At 39.6% G+C, this 18,441-nt stretch overlaps 1 protein-coding gene across 1 annotated transcript in view; it reads left to right on the top strand.

The window, feature by feature from the left end:
- Positions 1-18,441, top strand: part of LOC122063878 — a 49,257-nt gene that overhangs the window by 7,022 nt on the left and 23,794 nt on the right. The window contains exons 3-4 of the mRNA XM_042627570.1: positions 2,693-2,797; positions 2,958-3,014. Coding sequence (XP_042483504.1) covers positions 2,693-2,797; positions 2,958-3,014 — 162 coding nt within the window. The remainder of the gene's footprint in view (positions 1-2,692; positions 2,798-2,957; positions 3,015-18,441) is intronic.

Raw genomic sequence — 18,441 nt, 5'->3', positions numbered from 1 at the left:
GGGTGGGGAGGGGGTGTGGGCACAAAATCTGCAAAACTATTTTTGTATGGGAAATTTTCACATCACTCTTCCACATGGCAGAATTAGGTGAGCCACCCAGCCAAGCTTAGGTGGGCAGGCCATGCAGTCACCATTCTACCGTTTTGCGTAAATAACGATTTTATTACAGAGAATGAAGGCTTCGTCAATGTACTGTTGTACAACAACCATAAACAGTGAGATGCTATATTTGGAAAGGTCACAAATACAAAAACCATCTGTCTACTCCCACTGCTAATCATTAGACTCACTGATGCTGATCTTAGCTTCGATGAAGAGGAAAATCCCAACTCAATGAAAGGGATCTGGCTTTCCTTATAAGATGCACATATTTCCAGGTGCCTCTCATGTTCAATCTCAACTGCTTGATGACCAAAGCTACATCAACCTGCCATCAAATTCAACCACCTGTTAGAGGAGCATATTTTTGATCTCTTTATGGCCACCTTTAATCAAGAAAATCAATAATGAAAACTGTAAATGAAAAATTTAAATAAAATCCCAAGATTCTGTGGGCTAAATCATCATCATCATCATCATCATCATCATCATCATCATCATCATCATCATTATTATTATTATTATTATTATTATTATTATTATTTTATGTTTTATTTTTTATTTATTGCTATGGGAATCAAAACATATATATATATATATATATATGGCAGCTAGCTGCAATATTTAGGGGTTGTACAGCAACTGACCAAAAGAAACTGAATGGTTGGAGACTAAGGAGGTTCCTACTTGAGGTCCAACATAGGTCTACGTGGAAGCTGAAGAGAAGTATATCTAGGCTATTCCTTAGGGCAGCCATCACGAGCACTGAAAGAAGCCCCAAAGTATTTACTTCAAATACTGATTCAGCGTTTCTTTGCAATAAGTTTGATGGGGATAATCAGTTGATGGTGCTCCTGCATTAGGAACAGTCTCCTTCCACAGTAGTTTCTATCAAGCTCGAAATTTTGACTATTTCAACTGTATCACAAGTGCCCAAAACAATATACCAGGGTACTTTTAAAAGTCCTCAATTTCAATATATTTTAACCATTTTGACCGAAATTTCGACCATTTCGATGGATTCAACCATTTTGGTCTAACCAGCCCCTTATAAAAAGGGTGGTTGTGTAGGAAACAAGCTCATTTTGCAAAAATCAAATTCTCTCCCTCTATTTCGACTGTTAGAGCTGGGAAACTAAGGGTGTCAAAACCTAAACCGAACCGGTAAAACTGGCCAGACCGAACCAAATATAACCTGGACAAAACCGAACCGAGGCCTTATTGGGCCGGTTTCGGTTTGGGATATTGTAACCCCCCTAATGAAGCAAACTGCACCGGAAACCTAATGGACCTGAAACAAAACCAAAACCAAAACCGACTCAAAACCCAAACCGAAACCGAAATAAAAGTGGTAAAAACTGAAAACAGTCCAAAATTCGTTAAAAAAACGAAGTTATGCATTGTTTTTTATAAGTTTGTATGGAAAATCAAACCCAAACTAGACAAAAAACCGAGACCAACCCGATTACAAACCGATACAAGAAACCAAAACCAAAATTACCTTATTGGTTCCGTTTTGGTTTCACCAAACCGCTTCAACTCGGACTGAAACCAGGCCGAACCGACCCATTGACACCCTTATGGGAAACATAGGAAATCAGTCAAGAAATTAAAATTTCTTCATCAGTCTTACATTCTGTACTTGAATCTTACACAATCAAAGTACATCTACCTAAGGAAGAGTACTTGAAGCAAAAAGGTAACACCCATTTCCCCAAATATCTTTTTTTTTTTTTTTTTTTTTTTTACAATGTACTGGTAAATATAATATAATGATTTCAATTTTTATTATTTGTTTTGCATCCTCTACATCATGTTTTACTTGTTTTAATCATGTATTTTCCATTTTTAGTTGGTAACTTATATATGTAGTAGTAGTAGTAGTAGTAGTAGTAGTAGTAGTACAACTTCAGTCCACGTACACTAGCAAACTGGGGTCAAGTCACAAGTATCACTTTAGTTGTTCTTTTTTCATGAAACTATTTCTTTGAATATGTTAGAAATGTAAAAAATAAGGCATACACACACACACACAAAATGGGGGGGGGTCGAAACCAATGTTTCCAACATTGCAGGCAAATTTCCCAAATTTCCTCAAAATTTTGCTGCTGACCAGGGTCGAAACCTGGTCGAAATGCGAAATTTGAACCTTGGTTTCTATGGAAAGTTAATGATAGCTCAAAACAAATTTATTGAAGCTCTTTCATAGAGAAGCTTTACGATCAAATCATGAAATCTGTTTGCTTATATTATTCTCTAATTTTTTTCCCCATGAGGTAAAAGAGGAAGGAAATAAGTGTCATGACATTTATAATGAGAATTTGAACTGCATGGAGTTTAAACCTCTATTTTCACTGAAGGATCTTTGTGGCTTTTTGGAAGTATTTCCTGATTTTTATAACAAGAAATTCTTTTTGTAATGGAAATTTCATTAGTTGCAAAAACTTACCAATATCTGAAATTTCATTAGTTGCAAAAGTCTACTTAAAAACTATTTTTTGATAGCTCCTTTTCATCTTTATATGTTTAAGTATTTATGAAACAAAAGCTACTGATTTTCTGATACAATATTCAATTCTCAAAATCTTTCTAGGTCATTGAAAAGGAAAATGATGGTGGATTTTTGAAGCTGAAAAAAACTCAAGAGTGGGTCTTGGGTGACAATATTGCCCCAATCAATAAGAAAACCAATACAAAGGTATGCCTTTGGGTGGTTATCCTTAAATTATCAGTACTACGCTATGGCATTCTATGTGGTTCCCCCTTTTATATAGGTATCCATGGAAATTAACGACAGCTTTCCTTTCCATGAAGAAACTTTGTATGTGGTTGTAACTTCTTGATGTCCATAATGACAGGAGTTGCAGAATAATAGCGAAAGAAGGAAGAGATTAAATTTTCTCAAATATGAAGCTGTATGATACTTCCTCTGAAATCAACTTCTGTTTTTGTTAAACTCCTGTTGACCTATATGGCTATATTAGACGTAGGCATTACTTAAAAACACAGCAACTCAGCACATGCAGGCAGTGGAGTGTTCTTGTGCATGATGGTTTGTTAGCACTGTTTCATTGACCACATGCCCAGTTCCTGGTAACCCCTATTAATATGAGTTTTTCCATCATGGGTCTCATGATTACCAACCACAATAACAAAGCTCATGGATGATGCATTGGGCCCAAGCTGAGAAAAAGACGACTCAAATATAGGAAGCCATGGTGATGATAATTATTGGGTTATAATTTACGGTTTCACCAGTGGGTGGTAAATTATGCATGTTACCACCTAGCCCAAAGCCCAAAGCCCTAAGATGTGGCTTATAGCAGCAAATTGCATCATGCATCAGGAAGTTCTCATAAGATTCATGTAGAGATTACTTCTCCTATAATTATATTTCTTTGTTTGTGTGTACTGCATATATGTTTCTTACATACTGACAAGTTGGCTAAGCTATGCTGTTCCTCATGAAGCAATGGAGACCTGTGGGTACAGTAGATACTTTCCTCCTGGATCATGGCTTCTTCATGTTTAGGTTCTTTGAGGAGCAAGATAAAAGGGGGTCCCTGGCTTGTTGGACGGTTGCCAATCTTCCCAAGACCCTAGCACCGCCAAATGCTGCTCAATTGGGTCGACTTTTCCACCATACCTATCTGGGTCTCTCTTCCTGGGCTTCCTCTGCACTTCTGGTGCTGTGATGGATTAAATGCAGTTGGCTGGGTCTTAGGCACACCCCTATGCTCCGATGCTCGAACAAAAAGAAAAGATCGTTTCACTTTTGCAAGGATCTGTATTGAGGTCGCGTGATGCAGTTAGGTGTGGAAAATTTTGGCATTAATTTAGTGATTTTTGTTTCCTTAATTATTAGTGTAGGGTGTGGTCAAGTTTAGTAGGAGATTTTATTTCAGTTGCTATTTAGGATAGTTTCCAATTTATTTAGCTTCCATTGTTACATGTTGCTTGCCTTTGTGTTAATGTAACCCAATGAAGAATTCAGATTTTGGAGAATTAAAATTTGATTGAAATTTTTGGGTGTGAAACCATGGCTGCCGTGGATGCCTTTCCTCTCCCTTTCTATCTCTGAAATCTTTTCTTCTCTCATCTTTATTTTCTTCTTCTTCCACTCCTCTTCCCTATTTCCCTGCTAAATATTTCCCATATCTGAAATTATTCTGTTCTGGGCGATGCTACTAGGTTCAGGAAAACCTTGTCCTGGACTTTCAGCAAGAGTCGATCAGCCAAGGGACCTTGGTCGTAGGTTCATTTTCCTTTGGAGGAATAACTCCCAAAGTTCCAGCCCCAAAGTCTTCCTCCAACCTGAGATCGAAGTCCAGCCTGAGGTGATGCAGAATTGAAGACTTATACCAGAAGGGGAAAGAGGGTCGACCACCACCACAGTGGCTGAAGTCGACCATGACTGTTTCCAAGCCCACGGCTTGGGTATTGATGGGGATTTAGCTTGGAGATTAGATATTATTTAGTTTCTAATTTTAGTCATATATTTAGTTTCTAATTCTAGTCATATATTTAGTTTCTAATTCATGTCTTAAGTAGTTTCTAATTTCAGTTTAGATCTAGTTTCCTTTTTACAATCTCAGTTTTAGTAACTTCATGTAACTAGTTTTTAGTAACTTCATGTAACTAGTTTTTAGTAACTCAGTCTTTGTTAGTTTCTAATTTCTGAGTTACTATTATTTGTAAATCTCCCCATCATTATTATAAATAAAGAGAAGGGCAGCAAGATAGCCCACGATTTATGTTTTTAAAAAAAAAAAAAGGCTTTTGTTACTGCCGCTGGCTTCAATGGCTGGTCCTTGTGTTTGATCAAGGCCAAGGGATTGGTGTTTGATCCAATCGACACTCTGTGGCGAGAAGTCCGAGTGGATCTTATTCTTTTCTGGTTTTCTTATTGCTACTATTATTGGTCTGCATCTCAGGTAAGAGAACTAATCTACTGTTAAATTCAGATCTGAGTTTTTTTTTCCAGAATTCTACCAGTATCGACCACCCCTACTGGGCTATCTAGCCATCAGATTGAGCTCCCATTTGGATCGAATGTTCCCCTTGCTGGAAGGGAGGTTCGATCTTAATTCCATGTCCATCAGACCAGGGGATTGTCTGATTTGGGTAATTTTCTGATTCTGGCAGATTGTGCTTGTTGTCCAGAATTGAATTCTGGTTTGGTTTGTTCTGCTCCTGTGGTGTTGTTACTGAGTTTGGTCTATTCTGCCCCTTGCTGGAAGGGAGGTTCGATCTTAATTCCATGTCCATCAGACCAGGGGATTGTCTGATCTGGGTAATTTTCTGATTCTGGCCGACTGTGCTTTTTGTCCAGAATTGAATTCTGGTTTGGTTTGTTCTGCCCCTGTGGTGTTGTTACTGAGTTTGGTCTATTTTAATGCCCTATTTCTGCTGCTGGTTAGTGCTATATTTGGTGTGATATTTGATTTCTGAAACTCAGTTCTGAGTTGAAATTTCTGATTTACAAAGGGCTGTTCGATTTCTGTTTCTGGTCTGTTGTTTATTGTCTGTCTTTGGGTGATTAGTGGTTGTTCTTTTGACTAAAAGTTCCTGTAGTTTTGGGTCTAGTTTGGGTATCAAATCTAGTCCTACATTAAGTGGTATCAGAGCATGGCTGAGAACAACACCCCCACCCTAGTATCTATCATGGAGATGCTACAGAATATGAAGACTGAACAGCAAGCTTTGCGGACTGAGATGAATGTAAGGTTGTTAGCTATGGAGACTCAATCACAACTACATACCCGTGCTTCTCATACTCCACCGGAGGTCGAAGCCCCATTGAATGTAACTGCTCAGTTGGCTAACAAGAGACCTGTCCCTAATCTGAGACCACCACATAGGGTTCCGGTAGTGCAACCTACTGTTGAAGAACACATAAGGGGTTACTTTGAGACTGAATGTCCCACATATCAGAGGTACTCTAGAGATTCACAGAAGGTCAAGCTCGATTTGAAGGAGTTTGATGTGAGACATGACCCCCAATTGTTCTATGATTGGGTAGTGGCTTTGGATGACTATTTTGACTATTATGACTTACTTGAGAAACGGAAGATGAAACTAGCTCATGCTAAGCTAGTTGAGGCTGCTTGTGATTGGTGGAGGACTAATGAGTGAGAATTGGAAGACCGTGGTAGGGAGCCAACCGCTTGGGAAGAGATGAAACTTGAGCAATTTGACAAACACTTGCCACGCAACTTCAGAGCTCGTATACAAGACCAGCTGAATTCTCTTTGTCAAGGGACTATAACTGTTGCAGAGTACATGTACAGGTTTGATGCACTTTATTCTCATACATGCATAAGGGAGAATGAAAGGCAACTATTATCTCGATTTCGACTGGGATTGCGAGTTGAAATCAATAGGGGGATTGGAGTTGTGGATGTGTACTCAATGAGGGATTGCTTTGACAAGGCCCTACATGCAGAGGAGCTTATAGCACAGTCAGATAGAAGGTTTGGTTTTCAAGCTGGGGAGGTCAAGAAAAAATTTCCAGCCTCTAAACCTAGTAGCTTAGCACCCCCAAAGTCCACTTTTCCTCCACAGGCTGATCACAAAGGAAAGGCACCCATGACAGGTAGTAATAAGGTACAGTGCTTCCATTGCCAAGAGGTAGGACATTTTGCTAAGTCTTGCCCACATAAGCAAAGGGTTAATGCAGTAGCTGAGGTTGAAGACTCTAATGAGGAAGATGAGTCAGCTCTTTACCCTTACCCTTTAGATGATGAGGATGATGGTGGATATGACTATGACTTGGAAGACCCTAATGAGGATGGCACTCATGGAATACATATTGTTACTCGCATTTTGGTGGCTGAAACCAAAGGAGAGGATTGACGACATAACTGCATATTCTACAGCCGTATGAAGTCAGGTGAGCATACTTGTTAGATTATAATTGATAGTGGCAGTTGTGTCAATCATAGTTGTCAAGGCGTCGCCTAGGCGACGCCTTGGCGTCCAGGCGGTTTGCCTGGGGCCTAGGCAACAGCCGCCTTGTTGCACTGCATATCGCTTTGTGTTTCGGCACTTATTTATGCCAAATATCATTCAAGTAAATGTTTTTAATATTTGTTATTTCATTTACTTAATATATTATTCATAAATAAGCAAATACCCCCTATTTGAATCCAATAAAAATAGTTTAAAAATCAAATTCCAAAAGGAAAAAAAGTCAACCCCCCAGTCCAAGAACAAAAATTGGATTTTGGTTATAGGGACGATTTTCAACTTTTAAATGCTAGGGTTTTTCTCAATTATGAAAATTTTATAAATTCTATCATGTTAAAACATTGTTAAAAACCAAAAGTCCGGTAAAAAAATATTTTGTTTTGATATTCATAAAATTATTTTCATTCAAGCGATTTTAACAGTATTCGCGCACTTAAAAATAAGTTTGACTGAAGCATAACTTTGTCATTGCAACTCAGATTTAAGTAATCTTAGACTTGTTAGAAAGCTGGTTTTATATTATAAGTAATACAAAAAGTCTCATGTAAAAATAAAATCATTTGACCAGTCAAACTTATTATAAAATAAGAGCATTTCTCTAAATATTGATTTTTTATAACTTAATATGACTCAATGTTAATTTTTTATGATTTGATGTGGATAAATGTTGATTTTTAATGACTTGATGTGGCTTAATCTTGATTTTTTATGATACAAGGTATATATAACTTACTAAATAATGTTAGAAAATAGGAAAAATAAAATATAACACTTGTTCGCCTAGTTCGCCTTAAGGCGGGCGCCTTCTCGCCTAAGCGCTTAGACAACCCTCCACCGCCTTGGTTCGCCTTGGCGCCGTGACAACTATGGTGTCAATGTTGTCTTTGAAGCCTTTGTGAAGAAAGCAATCTTGAAATCTAACCCACATCCTCAACCTTATAAGGTATCCTTGTTGAATGGTGATACCTTGGAGGTGAACAAGAGGTGCTCAGTTCCTCTGAAACTTTACTGGTATGAAGAGAAAGTTTTGTGTAATGTGATCCTAATGAAACTCACAGATGTATTGCTTGGTCGTCCCTGGATGTATGACAATGATGCCATGGTTGGAGGGAAGAAAAATCTGTGTACCTTCATGTGGAAGGGTGTTCCTACAACTTTCTATCCGGTAAATGTACCAGCTGAAATACGGCGACGGAGATCTCTAAGGTCAAATCAGGATATTGACATTGAGAAGAAGGTAGTAGCTATGCCCACAAAGGAGCTGCTAGCTATTCCCCGCAAGCAGTTCTTACACACAAGTCATGAGACTGGAATGGTTATGACTTTTGTTACTCGGGAAGTCACTCCCCAACCGGAGGTAATGCATAGTGCACCTATCAGAGAGCTCCTATCTGATTTTGCTGACTTAGTCCCTGATGATCTCTCGGATGAGCTACCTCCCATGCGAGATATACAACATGCTATTGATTTGGTACCTAGTTTGGTTTTACCCAACCTTCCCGCTTACAAAGTTAGCCCTACTGAGTATGCCGAGCTGAAATGACAAGTGGATGGGTTATTACAGAAGGGCTTCATTGAGGAGAGGTTAAGTCCTTATGCGGTACTAGCTTTACTCACACTGAAGAAGGATGGGTCTTGGCGTATGTGTGTGGACAACCATGCTATCAACAAGATAAAAGTCAAGTATAGGTTCCCTATACCACAACTAGATGATATGTTGGATATGCTGTCCAGGGCAAAGGTCTTTTCCAAATTAGATCTGAGGAGTGGCTATCATCAGATTCGTATCCGTTCTGGAGATGAGTGGAAGACTGCCTTCAAGACCAAGGATGGCTTATATGAGTGGAAAGTCATGCCTTTCGGCCTGACGAATGCACCTAGCACTTTCATGAGAGTTATGACACATGTACTTCGTCATTTCATTGGTCGTTTTTTGGTTGTTTACTTTGATGATATTTTGATATACGGTAAGAACCAAGAAGAGCATATAAATCACTTGAGGCAATTCTTGAGAGTACTCCGTGCAGAGAAGTTATACATTAATCTCAAGAAGTATTCCTTCATGCTGCCTAAGGTTGTATTCTTTGGATTTATAGTGTCATCAAAAGGGGTTGAAGTTGATCCGGAGAAGATCAAGAGCATCACTGATTGGCTTATACCTAAGACACTAACAAAAGTCTGTAGCTTCCATGGTTTGGCTTCCTTCTACAGGAGATTTATTCGGAATTTCAGTGCAGTTGTGGCACCCATCATTGAATGTATGAAGTCAAGTAAAGGGAAGTTTGAATGGACAGCTACAACAACCAAAGACTTCGCTCTTGTGAAGAGGAAGATGACAGAGGCACCCATTCTACGCCTACCAGATTTTGACAGTGTTTAAGGTAGCTACAGATGCTTCACATGTTGGGCTAGGAGTGTTAATGCAAGGAGGACACCCCATTGCTTTCTATAGCGAGAAACTGAATGAGACCAAGGAGCGCTATTCGACATATGATTAGGAGTTGTATGTAGTCATCCAAGTGCTACGCCATTGGAGACACTACCTTATTGGTAAAGAGTTCATTTTATACACTGATTATGAGACCTTGAAGCATCTTCACTCGCAAAAGTCGATTAGCCACAGGCATGCCAAATGGGTAGCTTACTTGTAGGAGTTTATATTTGCTATGAAATACAAGGCAGGTAAAGAGAACACAGTGGCTGTTGCACTTAGCCGGAAAGTGCTCACACTTTACACATTTTCGGCACATGTTATTAGTATTGATCAGATACGGGGTGAGTACACATCTGATCCTGATTTCAGAATTGCCTTTGCAGAGTTGCAACAGGGTGGACAACACCTGAAGTACTCTATTTATGATGGGTATCTATTTTTTGGCACATGACTTTGTATTCCAAACTCTTCCCCATGTCATTACATCATACGGGAGCTACATGGAGGAGGATTAGGAGGACATTTGGCAAGGATAAGACTCTTGCACAGGTGACGGATCGATATTATTGGCCATGCATTGCAAATGATGTCGATCATGTGATCAAGAGATGCCGTGTATGTCAATTGGCAAAAGGGGGAATACTGAACACAAGTTTATACTCTCCACTACCTGTTCCTCATGCACCGTGGCCTGATGTTAGCATGGATTTTGTTCTTGGACTACCCCTACTAGAGAACAATATGATTCCATTATGGTGGTTGTGGATCGTTTCTCTAAGATGGCTCATTTCATACCTTGTCGCAAGACTTTTGATGCTTATCATGTTGCAAAGCTCTTTTTCAAGGAGGTAGTGCGATTACATGGGCTGCCAACTAGTATTGTGTTTGACCGTGATGTTAAGTTCATGGGTTATTTTTGGAAGATATTGTGGTTGCAGACAAATACAAAGCTGAACTTTTCAATTGCATATCATCCACAAACGGACGGATAGACAGAGGTGGTGAACCATAGCTTGGGAAACTTGTTGAGGTGTTTGGTTCGTGATTATGAGAAGACATGGCCTTCCATCCTTGATATTGTAGAATTTTCCTACAACAGCTCAGTGAATAGGACAACGGGTTGTACTCCTTTTGAGGTCTTGCTTGGAGTTCAGCCTAAGCGACCTATTTATCTTATGTCACTCCCGCCCTAAGCTCGAGTTAGTATTGAGGTTGATGAGTTCCTACGCCATATTACTGAGGTGCATGCTAACGTTCGACGATGTATTGCCTTCAACAATGAGGTGTATAAGGCTTCTGCTGATCGTCATCGGCGTTATGTGGAGTTCAAACCTTGGGACATGGTGATGATTCGAGTAAATCCTGAACGGTTTTAGATGGGTGTCAATACCAAGTTACATCCACGGAAGATGGGTCCCTATAAGGTGCTGAAACGTATAAGAACTAATGCTTATGTGCTTGAGTTTCCTGATGACATGACCATAAGCAACGTGTTTAATGTGGCTGATCTTCACCTTTATGTTGGGCACCATTCGGATGATGGAGACATGGAATAGATGTTAAGGCTGCCCTAACTGAAGCCGCCTACTTCTGAAGTTATTAGAGACGTCTTGGATGATAATTGCAAGACCTCCCGCCGTGGCACCGGATATCAAACTTTTCTTGTCAAGTGGAAGGGCCGTCCCCGTAGTGACTGTACTTGGATTCATGCTGATGATTTCAAGAGACTTGATCCCGACTTGTATGAGTGCTACATGTCTATTACCTATTCGTCGGAGACGAATGCTTTCAAGCCGGGGAGAGTTGATGTAAAATTGAAGACTTATACTAGAAGGGGAAAGAGGGTGGGTCGACCACCACCACAGTAGCTGAAGTCAACTAAGGCTGTTTCCAAGCCCACGGCTTGGGTGTTGATGGGGTTTTAGCTTGGATATTAGATATTATTAAGTTTCTAATTTCAGTTTAGATCTAGTTTCCTTTTTACAATCTCAGTTTTAGTAACTTCATGTAACTAGTTTTTAGTAACTCAGTATTTGTTAGTTTCTAATTTCTGAGTTACTATTATTTGTAAACCTCCCCATCATTATTATAAATAAAGAGGAGGGCAGCAAGATAGCCCACGATTTATGTTTTAAAAATGTAGAAAATATAGAATAAGTAAAAGAGAGGGAGAAAGACCAAGAGACAAAAGAGTGAGAGAGCCTTTTACGGTGGGTAGACTCAATCTTGTAGATTGGACTGCCCTCCTCTTCTTATTAAATAGATAATTCTCAACTACAATAGTAGTAGGACAGCTGTCCTATAACTAGGAATATGAAACAAAATAGGAAACTAATTAGCTAACAACTAATTAATCTAATTAGTAAATTACCACAAGTCCTAGTGTACTAGGACTCCCACCCCAATTGGGGAACTAACTTTATCGTGGGGAGGAGTCTGCGCTATCTTGCAGTCTCCTCCCTCTTCTATGATGCTTTCTAACACTCCCCCTCGCTGGAGCATAGATGTTAATTATGCCTAACTTGTTACAAATATAATCCACTCAACCACCCCCCAAGGACTTGGTAAAAACATCTGGTTGTTCTCCTGTGCGAACATGGCTTGTAGAAATAACTCCTTGTAGTTTTTCACGAACAAAGTGACAATCGACTTCAATGTGTTTTGTCCTCTCATGGAACACTAGATTAGAAGCAATATGAATAGCAGTTTGGTTGTCACACCATAATTGCATAGAATCAGTGCAACCGAAACCAAGCTCTGTTAGAAGTTGCTTTATCCACATCAACTCGCAAGTAACATGGGCCATGGCTCGATACTCAGATTCAACACTAGACCTTGTCACAATAGTTTGTTTCTTGCTCTTCCAAGACACAAGATTTCTGCCAACAAAAGTTCAATATCCTATCGTGGACCTTCTATCAATGGGAGAACCAGCCCAATCCGCATCACAAAACCCTTCAATACGACTGTGTCCATGATCTGAATATACTAGGCCACGTCCTGGAGCTTTCTTAAGATATCTCAGAATACGAACAACGGCATCCCAATGTGACGTATATGGGGACGAAAGAAACTGACTCACAATACTAACAAGGAAGGCAATGTCAGGTCGAGTCACCGTTACATAATTCAGCTTTCCTGCTAACCTCCTGTATTTCTCAGGATCATCTAACACATCACCTCCTTTAGGCATAAGCTTCACATTTGGATCCATTGGAGTATCAACGGGCTTGGATCCTAACATACCTGTTTCTGAGAGCAAGTCTAACATATACTCTTTGAGATAAAAAAAATTCATTTTCTTGACTGAGCAACTTCAATTCCTAAGAAGTACTTTAACCGTCCAAGATCCTTAGTTTGAAAATGTTGTTGCAAATATGCCTTCAAACTTTGGATTCCTTCAACATCATTTCTAGTAATGATAATATCATCGTCATAAACAACCAGAAATATCCTCTTTCTATCGGACTTCCGATAGAACACATAATGATCGCTATCACATCTTGATAGTCCAAATGCACACACCACATCAGTGAATTTTCCAAACCACGCCCTAAGAGACTGTTTTAGGCAATGCAAGGACTTCTTGAGCTTACAAACCTTTCCACACTCCCCCTGAGCAACAAACCCTGAAGGTTGTTCCATATAGACTTCCTCATGCAAGTCACCATGAAGAAAGACATTTTTGATATCAAGCTGAAATAATGGCCAATGGGATGAGGCCATAAGAGAAATCAAAGCACGCACGGAGGCTAGCTTGGCTACAGGAGAGAGTATCTAGGTAGTCAACCCCATAAACCTGAGCATACCCCTTGGCGACTAGTCGAGCCTTCAAACGAGCAAGAGAACCATCAGGGTTTACTTTAACCACATAAACCTAACGACAACCAATAGCTTTCTTTCCAGGGGCAATGATACAAGATCGCAAGTCTGGTTTTCTTCCAATGCAAGTAGTTCTTCCCTCATAGCATTCCTCCACCTAGGTCTAGACAGTGCCTCTGCAAGAGTCTTAGGAACAGGATGGCAGGAAAGAGTAGAAAGACAGGAATAAAAAGTAGATGATATGCCAGAATAAGACACAAAATCAGCAATAGGATGTTGGGTACAACTCCGAACACCTTTACGTTGTGCAATAGGAAGGTCTAAGTCAAAAAGAGGAATACCTGGAGTGGGATCCGTAAACGAAGATGATAAGGTAGGTGTCGCAGGGAGAAGGGGTGCTGTTGCTTCTCGAACACGTCGTGTATACACCTGTAAAGGAGGTGGCGGTGGTGGTACCTTTGTCTCGGTGGCAATCTACGGGTTAGAGTGATGGAGAACATAAAGGGAAAGATCATCATCCAATTCAGACCCAACAAATGACTCATTTGGATATGGGGTGGACTCGAAAAAGGAGACATCAACAGTAACAAAGTATTTGTGAAGTACTAGAGAATAACACTGGTAGCCCTTTTGGGTACGGGAGTAACCCAAAAAGATACACTTGATGGCTCGAGGATCCAACTTTGATAAACCTGGATGATGATCACGAATAAAGCAAACACAACCAACAGCACGAGGGGGAAGAACAAAAAGTGGGTCAGAAGGAAATAACAATGAATGGGGAATACCACTACACAAAACAGAGGAAGGCATACGATTAATAAGATATCTAGCCATGAGAACAGCATTGGCCCAAAAATATTTGGATACCTTCATTTCAAACATAAGTGACCTAGCAACCTCCATCAAATGATGGTTCTTTCGTTCAGCCACTACATTTTGTTGGGGAGTGTCTGAACAAGAAGATTGATGTATCATGCCACACTTAGCCATAAACTCAGAAAATGGACTAGAAAAGTACTCCTTCGCATTATCATTTCGTAGAATTTTGATAGTCATGCCAAATTGATTTTGGATTTCAGCAACAAAATCACAAAATATGGTAAATGACTCCGAACGATTTTTTATTAAATAAAGCCAGGTCGTCCTGGAGTAGTCATCAACAAAAGTGACAAAATACTTAAAACCTAACTTAGATGTAACAGGGCAAGAATTACCAAAGAAAAAGGAGATGCAGACCATTTATTACCTCGAGGGGAATAACTAACACGATGTAGTTTTCCAAACTGACATGACTCACATTCTAAGCTAGAAAGAGAATTAAAACTGGGATCAAGTTTTTGTAGGCTTTGTAAAGACGGATGACCCAACCGGCAGTGAACTTGATGAGGAGTCAGAATACCAAAACAAGCTATGGAAGGTGCATTGTCTTCAAAAAGGTATAGTCCCCCAACCCTACAACCTCTACCAAGCATCTTCTTCGTCGTAAGATCCTGAAAACACATGATTTGGAGAAAAAGGTTATAGAACAATTGTAAGCTTGTGTAAACTTGCTTATAGATAATAGTTTGAATGGTTAACTCAGGTAAATAAAGGATAGATGACAAGGATAAAGAGGTATTAAGACAAACAGTACCAGTACCATTGACCTTGGCAATAGAGCCATTGGCCAATGTGACATTAGCAGAGGACTTCTTAAAAGAGGAAAATATACCTGAAACACTAGACATGTGGTCTTAAGCACCGAAATCGATTATCCAGGGACGAGAAGAAGAGGAGAGACACAAAATGGCATTACCTGTCTAAACAAGAGTAGCAGTGGAAGGTGAAGGTGCTGGATTTTGAAACTGATTATACTGTGCAAATTTTTCATTGGTCATTTTGACCATCCTACCCTCAGATGATCTGGGTTCGTTAATGGTAGTTGAATTGGCAAATTGCTTTCGAGGGGGTTTGCCATGAAGTTTCTAACAGAATCGTTGGATGTGTCCTGGTTTACCACAATGATGACATGTGCGTGCTGTCCCTGAATTACCAAGGGAGGAGTTCCCAGTGAATTGTCCATTATTACTACCATTACCTGTTCCCTATGAGGTTCCTTGATTATTACCCTTTGCTGCAAGTGTGGAATCCTGAGAAGTCTCTTGAGATACCCGTAAGACTTGGGAACAGGTATCTGCAAGAGATGCCATGATGTAGATAAGTCACTTGGGCTTATTTTATTGTAAATAAGCCTTGTGTTGTGTTATATATGTGTTGGGCCTTTGATCCCATGGGTTTGTTTGAAATGGGCCACTTTAATGGGCCTAAAATATGGGTAGAAGGTAGGAAAACGGGATTTAATTTATTAGTATAGTTAGTTGTTATTTAATTCAATAAAGGCCCATTAGGCCATTGGTCTGTTGTAAAGTCCTATATGGACTATTAGTTAGTTAGTCCTACTCTATGTTGGAGTCATAAAATCAAGTACTAGTCCTATTTTGAATTCCTAGTTGTAGTAGGAGTGTCTAGTCCTATTGGGAAACTAGCTCCTAGTAGTAGTTTGATTGCTATGTTGCCCTCTATAAATAGAGGAGCTTGTGTACTTATAATGGCGGATTTGAATGAATGAATTATTGAGTGATTACTCTTTAGCTAAAAAAACTGTTATTGAGAGGTGAGATGGCTAAACCTTTGAGGGGTGTGACACCCAAAACCTGAGGGGTGAGATACCCATTCATTTATTCTCTTTTACCCTTCTCAACCCTCCATCGATTCTTCTTTTTCTATTTTTATTTTCTGTTTGTTGTTATTAGAAGTTCAGACCTGTTAAAAGCATACAAAATCAGAATCAGCCAGCCAAAGAGTTCTTGTTCTTGAAGCCAATCGACCCTCATTGCTGCCCAAGTTTGAGATCTGATCTACAGATCCTTTGGAGGACTGGTTCTATACTCTAAGAAGATCAATCGATCCTCTTTTAAAGGTTATTTGAAGAAGACAAGTTGCTGTTCCTGTAGAATTCTTCACATTCTCTCTCCTAGGTCTGAAAATCAAGAAAGCGTATAAATCCATAACCAGCTGTTAGAAGCCCTTCATATTTGGGGGTTTTTGTACTCTCCCTAGGGACTATCTACACCCAAAAGTGCAGCTCAATCGGACTCCCACAGACTTAACAGCACATTTCTCTCTTCAGCTCTATAGAAGGTCTTTCTCTTTCCTATTGGGTTGGATTTTGGGCTGGTTTTGCTCCTATATGGGTATTGTATCCTTGGGGGTTTATTTGATGGTATTATTTCTTTGTTTCTTGCTCCTATTTGTATTGTTTGGGGTTATAAACTGCGGAGTTAGTTACTTGTAATCTACTTCTGCATTATGCCACCTTATCTCCTCCAAGAATCTGAGAACGAATAATCATACTCTTTACCAAGACCTGCCAAGAAACCCATAACTGCAAGTTGTTCCCTCTGGTCTTGCATTTTCTTCACATCATTGCTAATAGGGAGTAGAGAATTCAGCTCTTCATACATCCTCTTGAAATCAGCAAAGTACTGAGTTAAGGGTCAACCCTTCTTATCAGTCTGATAAAAATCTTGAGATAGCTCATAAATATGAGAAAAGTTGTTCTGTCCAGAGTATAGAACATTCAGATAGTCCCACAACTCCTTCACAGTATCAATGTGGGTAACAACATCGACTATGGAGTTATCCATTGAGTTCAGTAGCTGTCCGAGAATACATGCATCAACCGTATCCCATGTGGCATCAGTGGCATGTTTTCCCTTGGTAAGATGATCCTATTGATCCTGACCAGTCAAAACAAGCTGCACAATTTTCTTCCATTGATAGAAATTGGCAGCTCCTACAAGTTTCTTTTCTGTAAGTCTCTGATGATGAAGACATCACTTCTGTGATAACTTTCTTCCCTTCAGTGTCAGCCATTAGTGCACACAGAAAAGGATCAAACAAACTATTGATCTAACCACACAAGATCAGCAAGCAGTTCCTTCAAAAAGTACCCCCAAAGTTGTTCAAAACAGTCCTCAAAAATACTCCAAACAGTTCCTCAAATGACAGCAAAGTACTGTTCAGAACAGTCCCCAAAAAATCAGAAATAGTACCCTCAATGGTACTCAAACTGGTCCCCTAATATTGGCACTAAATAGGTCCAAATATTAGCACAACATAATCAGAGATAGACTCTACAATTTCACCCAGATTATGTTTAAAAAAACCAGACCCAAAGAATGAGGGGAGAGAACCTGCGATAGGAGTTAACCTGGGCAGTTGCGGTTGAGACTTGCACACCTCAGTTTGGGCTGAAAATTGGGTCAAATGTAGCTTTTATAGGCAACAAAAACCTATAAATCTTGGCAGATTCTGATGGTCAGATACAAAGTTCTTGAACTTATTGATTCTAGGTCTTGAAGAGAGAGAAAACAGCGGTAATCTTCAATTCCAGCAGCAGAGGTGCTCAGATATCCTTCAGCTCAGGATCGAAGGCTCTTTAGAAGATACTAAATCAGCCTGCAAAACCTTGAACAGATCTGACTTCGATTGGCCTATTTTCTGGAGATCGATTCAAAGGGAAATCCAGCATTTCTTCAATCCAAAAGAATTCCAAAACCAGGCTTTCGTCTACTAATTTGAGTCACCTCTTTTAACACATGACTGATTCTCACATTCAGTCCTCCATTCCCATTCTCAGCCAACTAGTGGATGAAAAACACCCCCTTAAAGAAGCCGCGAGATTCTTAGAGAGAGACCAGAAGTCGTAGACCTTTTTTTTTTTTCTTTTTCTAACTAGTAGGTTAGAAGGTAGGACCAATTGTTATTGTGTGGAGCTGACAAGCTCTGATACCATGTAGAAAATATAGAATAAATAAAATAGAGGGAGGGAGACCGAGAGAGAAAAGAGTGAGAGAGCCTTTTACTGTGGGCAAACTCAATCTTGTAGATTGGACTGCCCTCCTCTTCTTATTAAATAGATAATTCTCAACTACAATAGTAGTAGGACAGCTGTCCTACTCTGACTAGGAATACGAAACAAACTAGAAACCCGATTCAACTAGTATCATATGAATTTCTATGCGAATCAAGATCGAGGAAAGGAAGTCTTCGAATTACTGACTCAAATCCAT

The sequence above is a fragment of the Macadamia integrifolia genome, unplaced genomic scaffold, assembly GCF_013358625.1.
Source record: "Macadamia integrifolia cultivar HAES 741 unplaced genomic scaffold, SCU_Mint_v3 scaffold1489, whole genome shotgun sequence".
NCBI lineage: Eukaryota > Viridiplantae > Streptophyta > Magnoliopsida > Proteales > Proteaceae > Macadamia > Macadamia integrifolia.
This window is presented reverse-complemented; position numbering and strand designations above follow the sequence as displayed.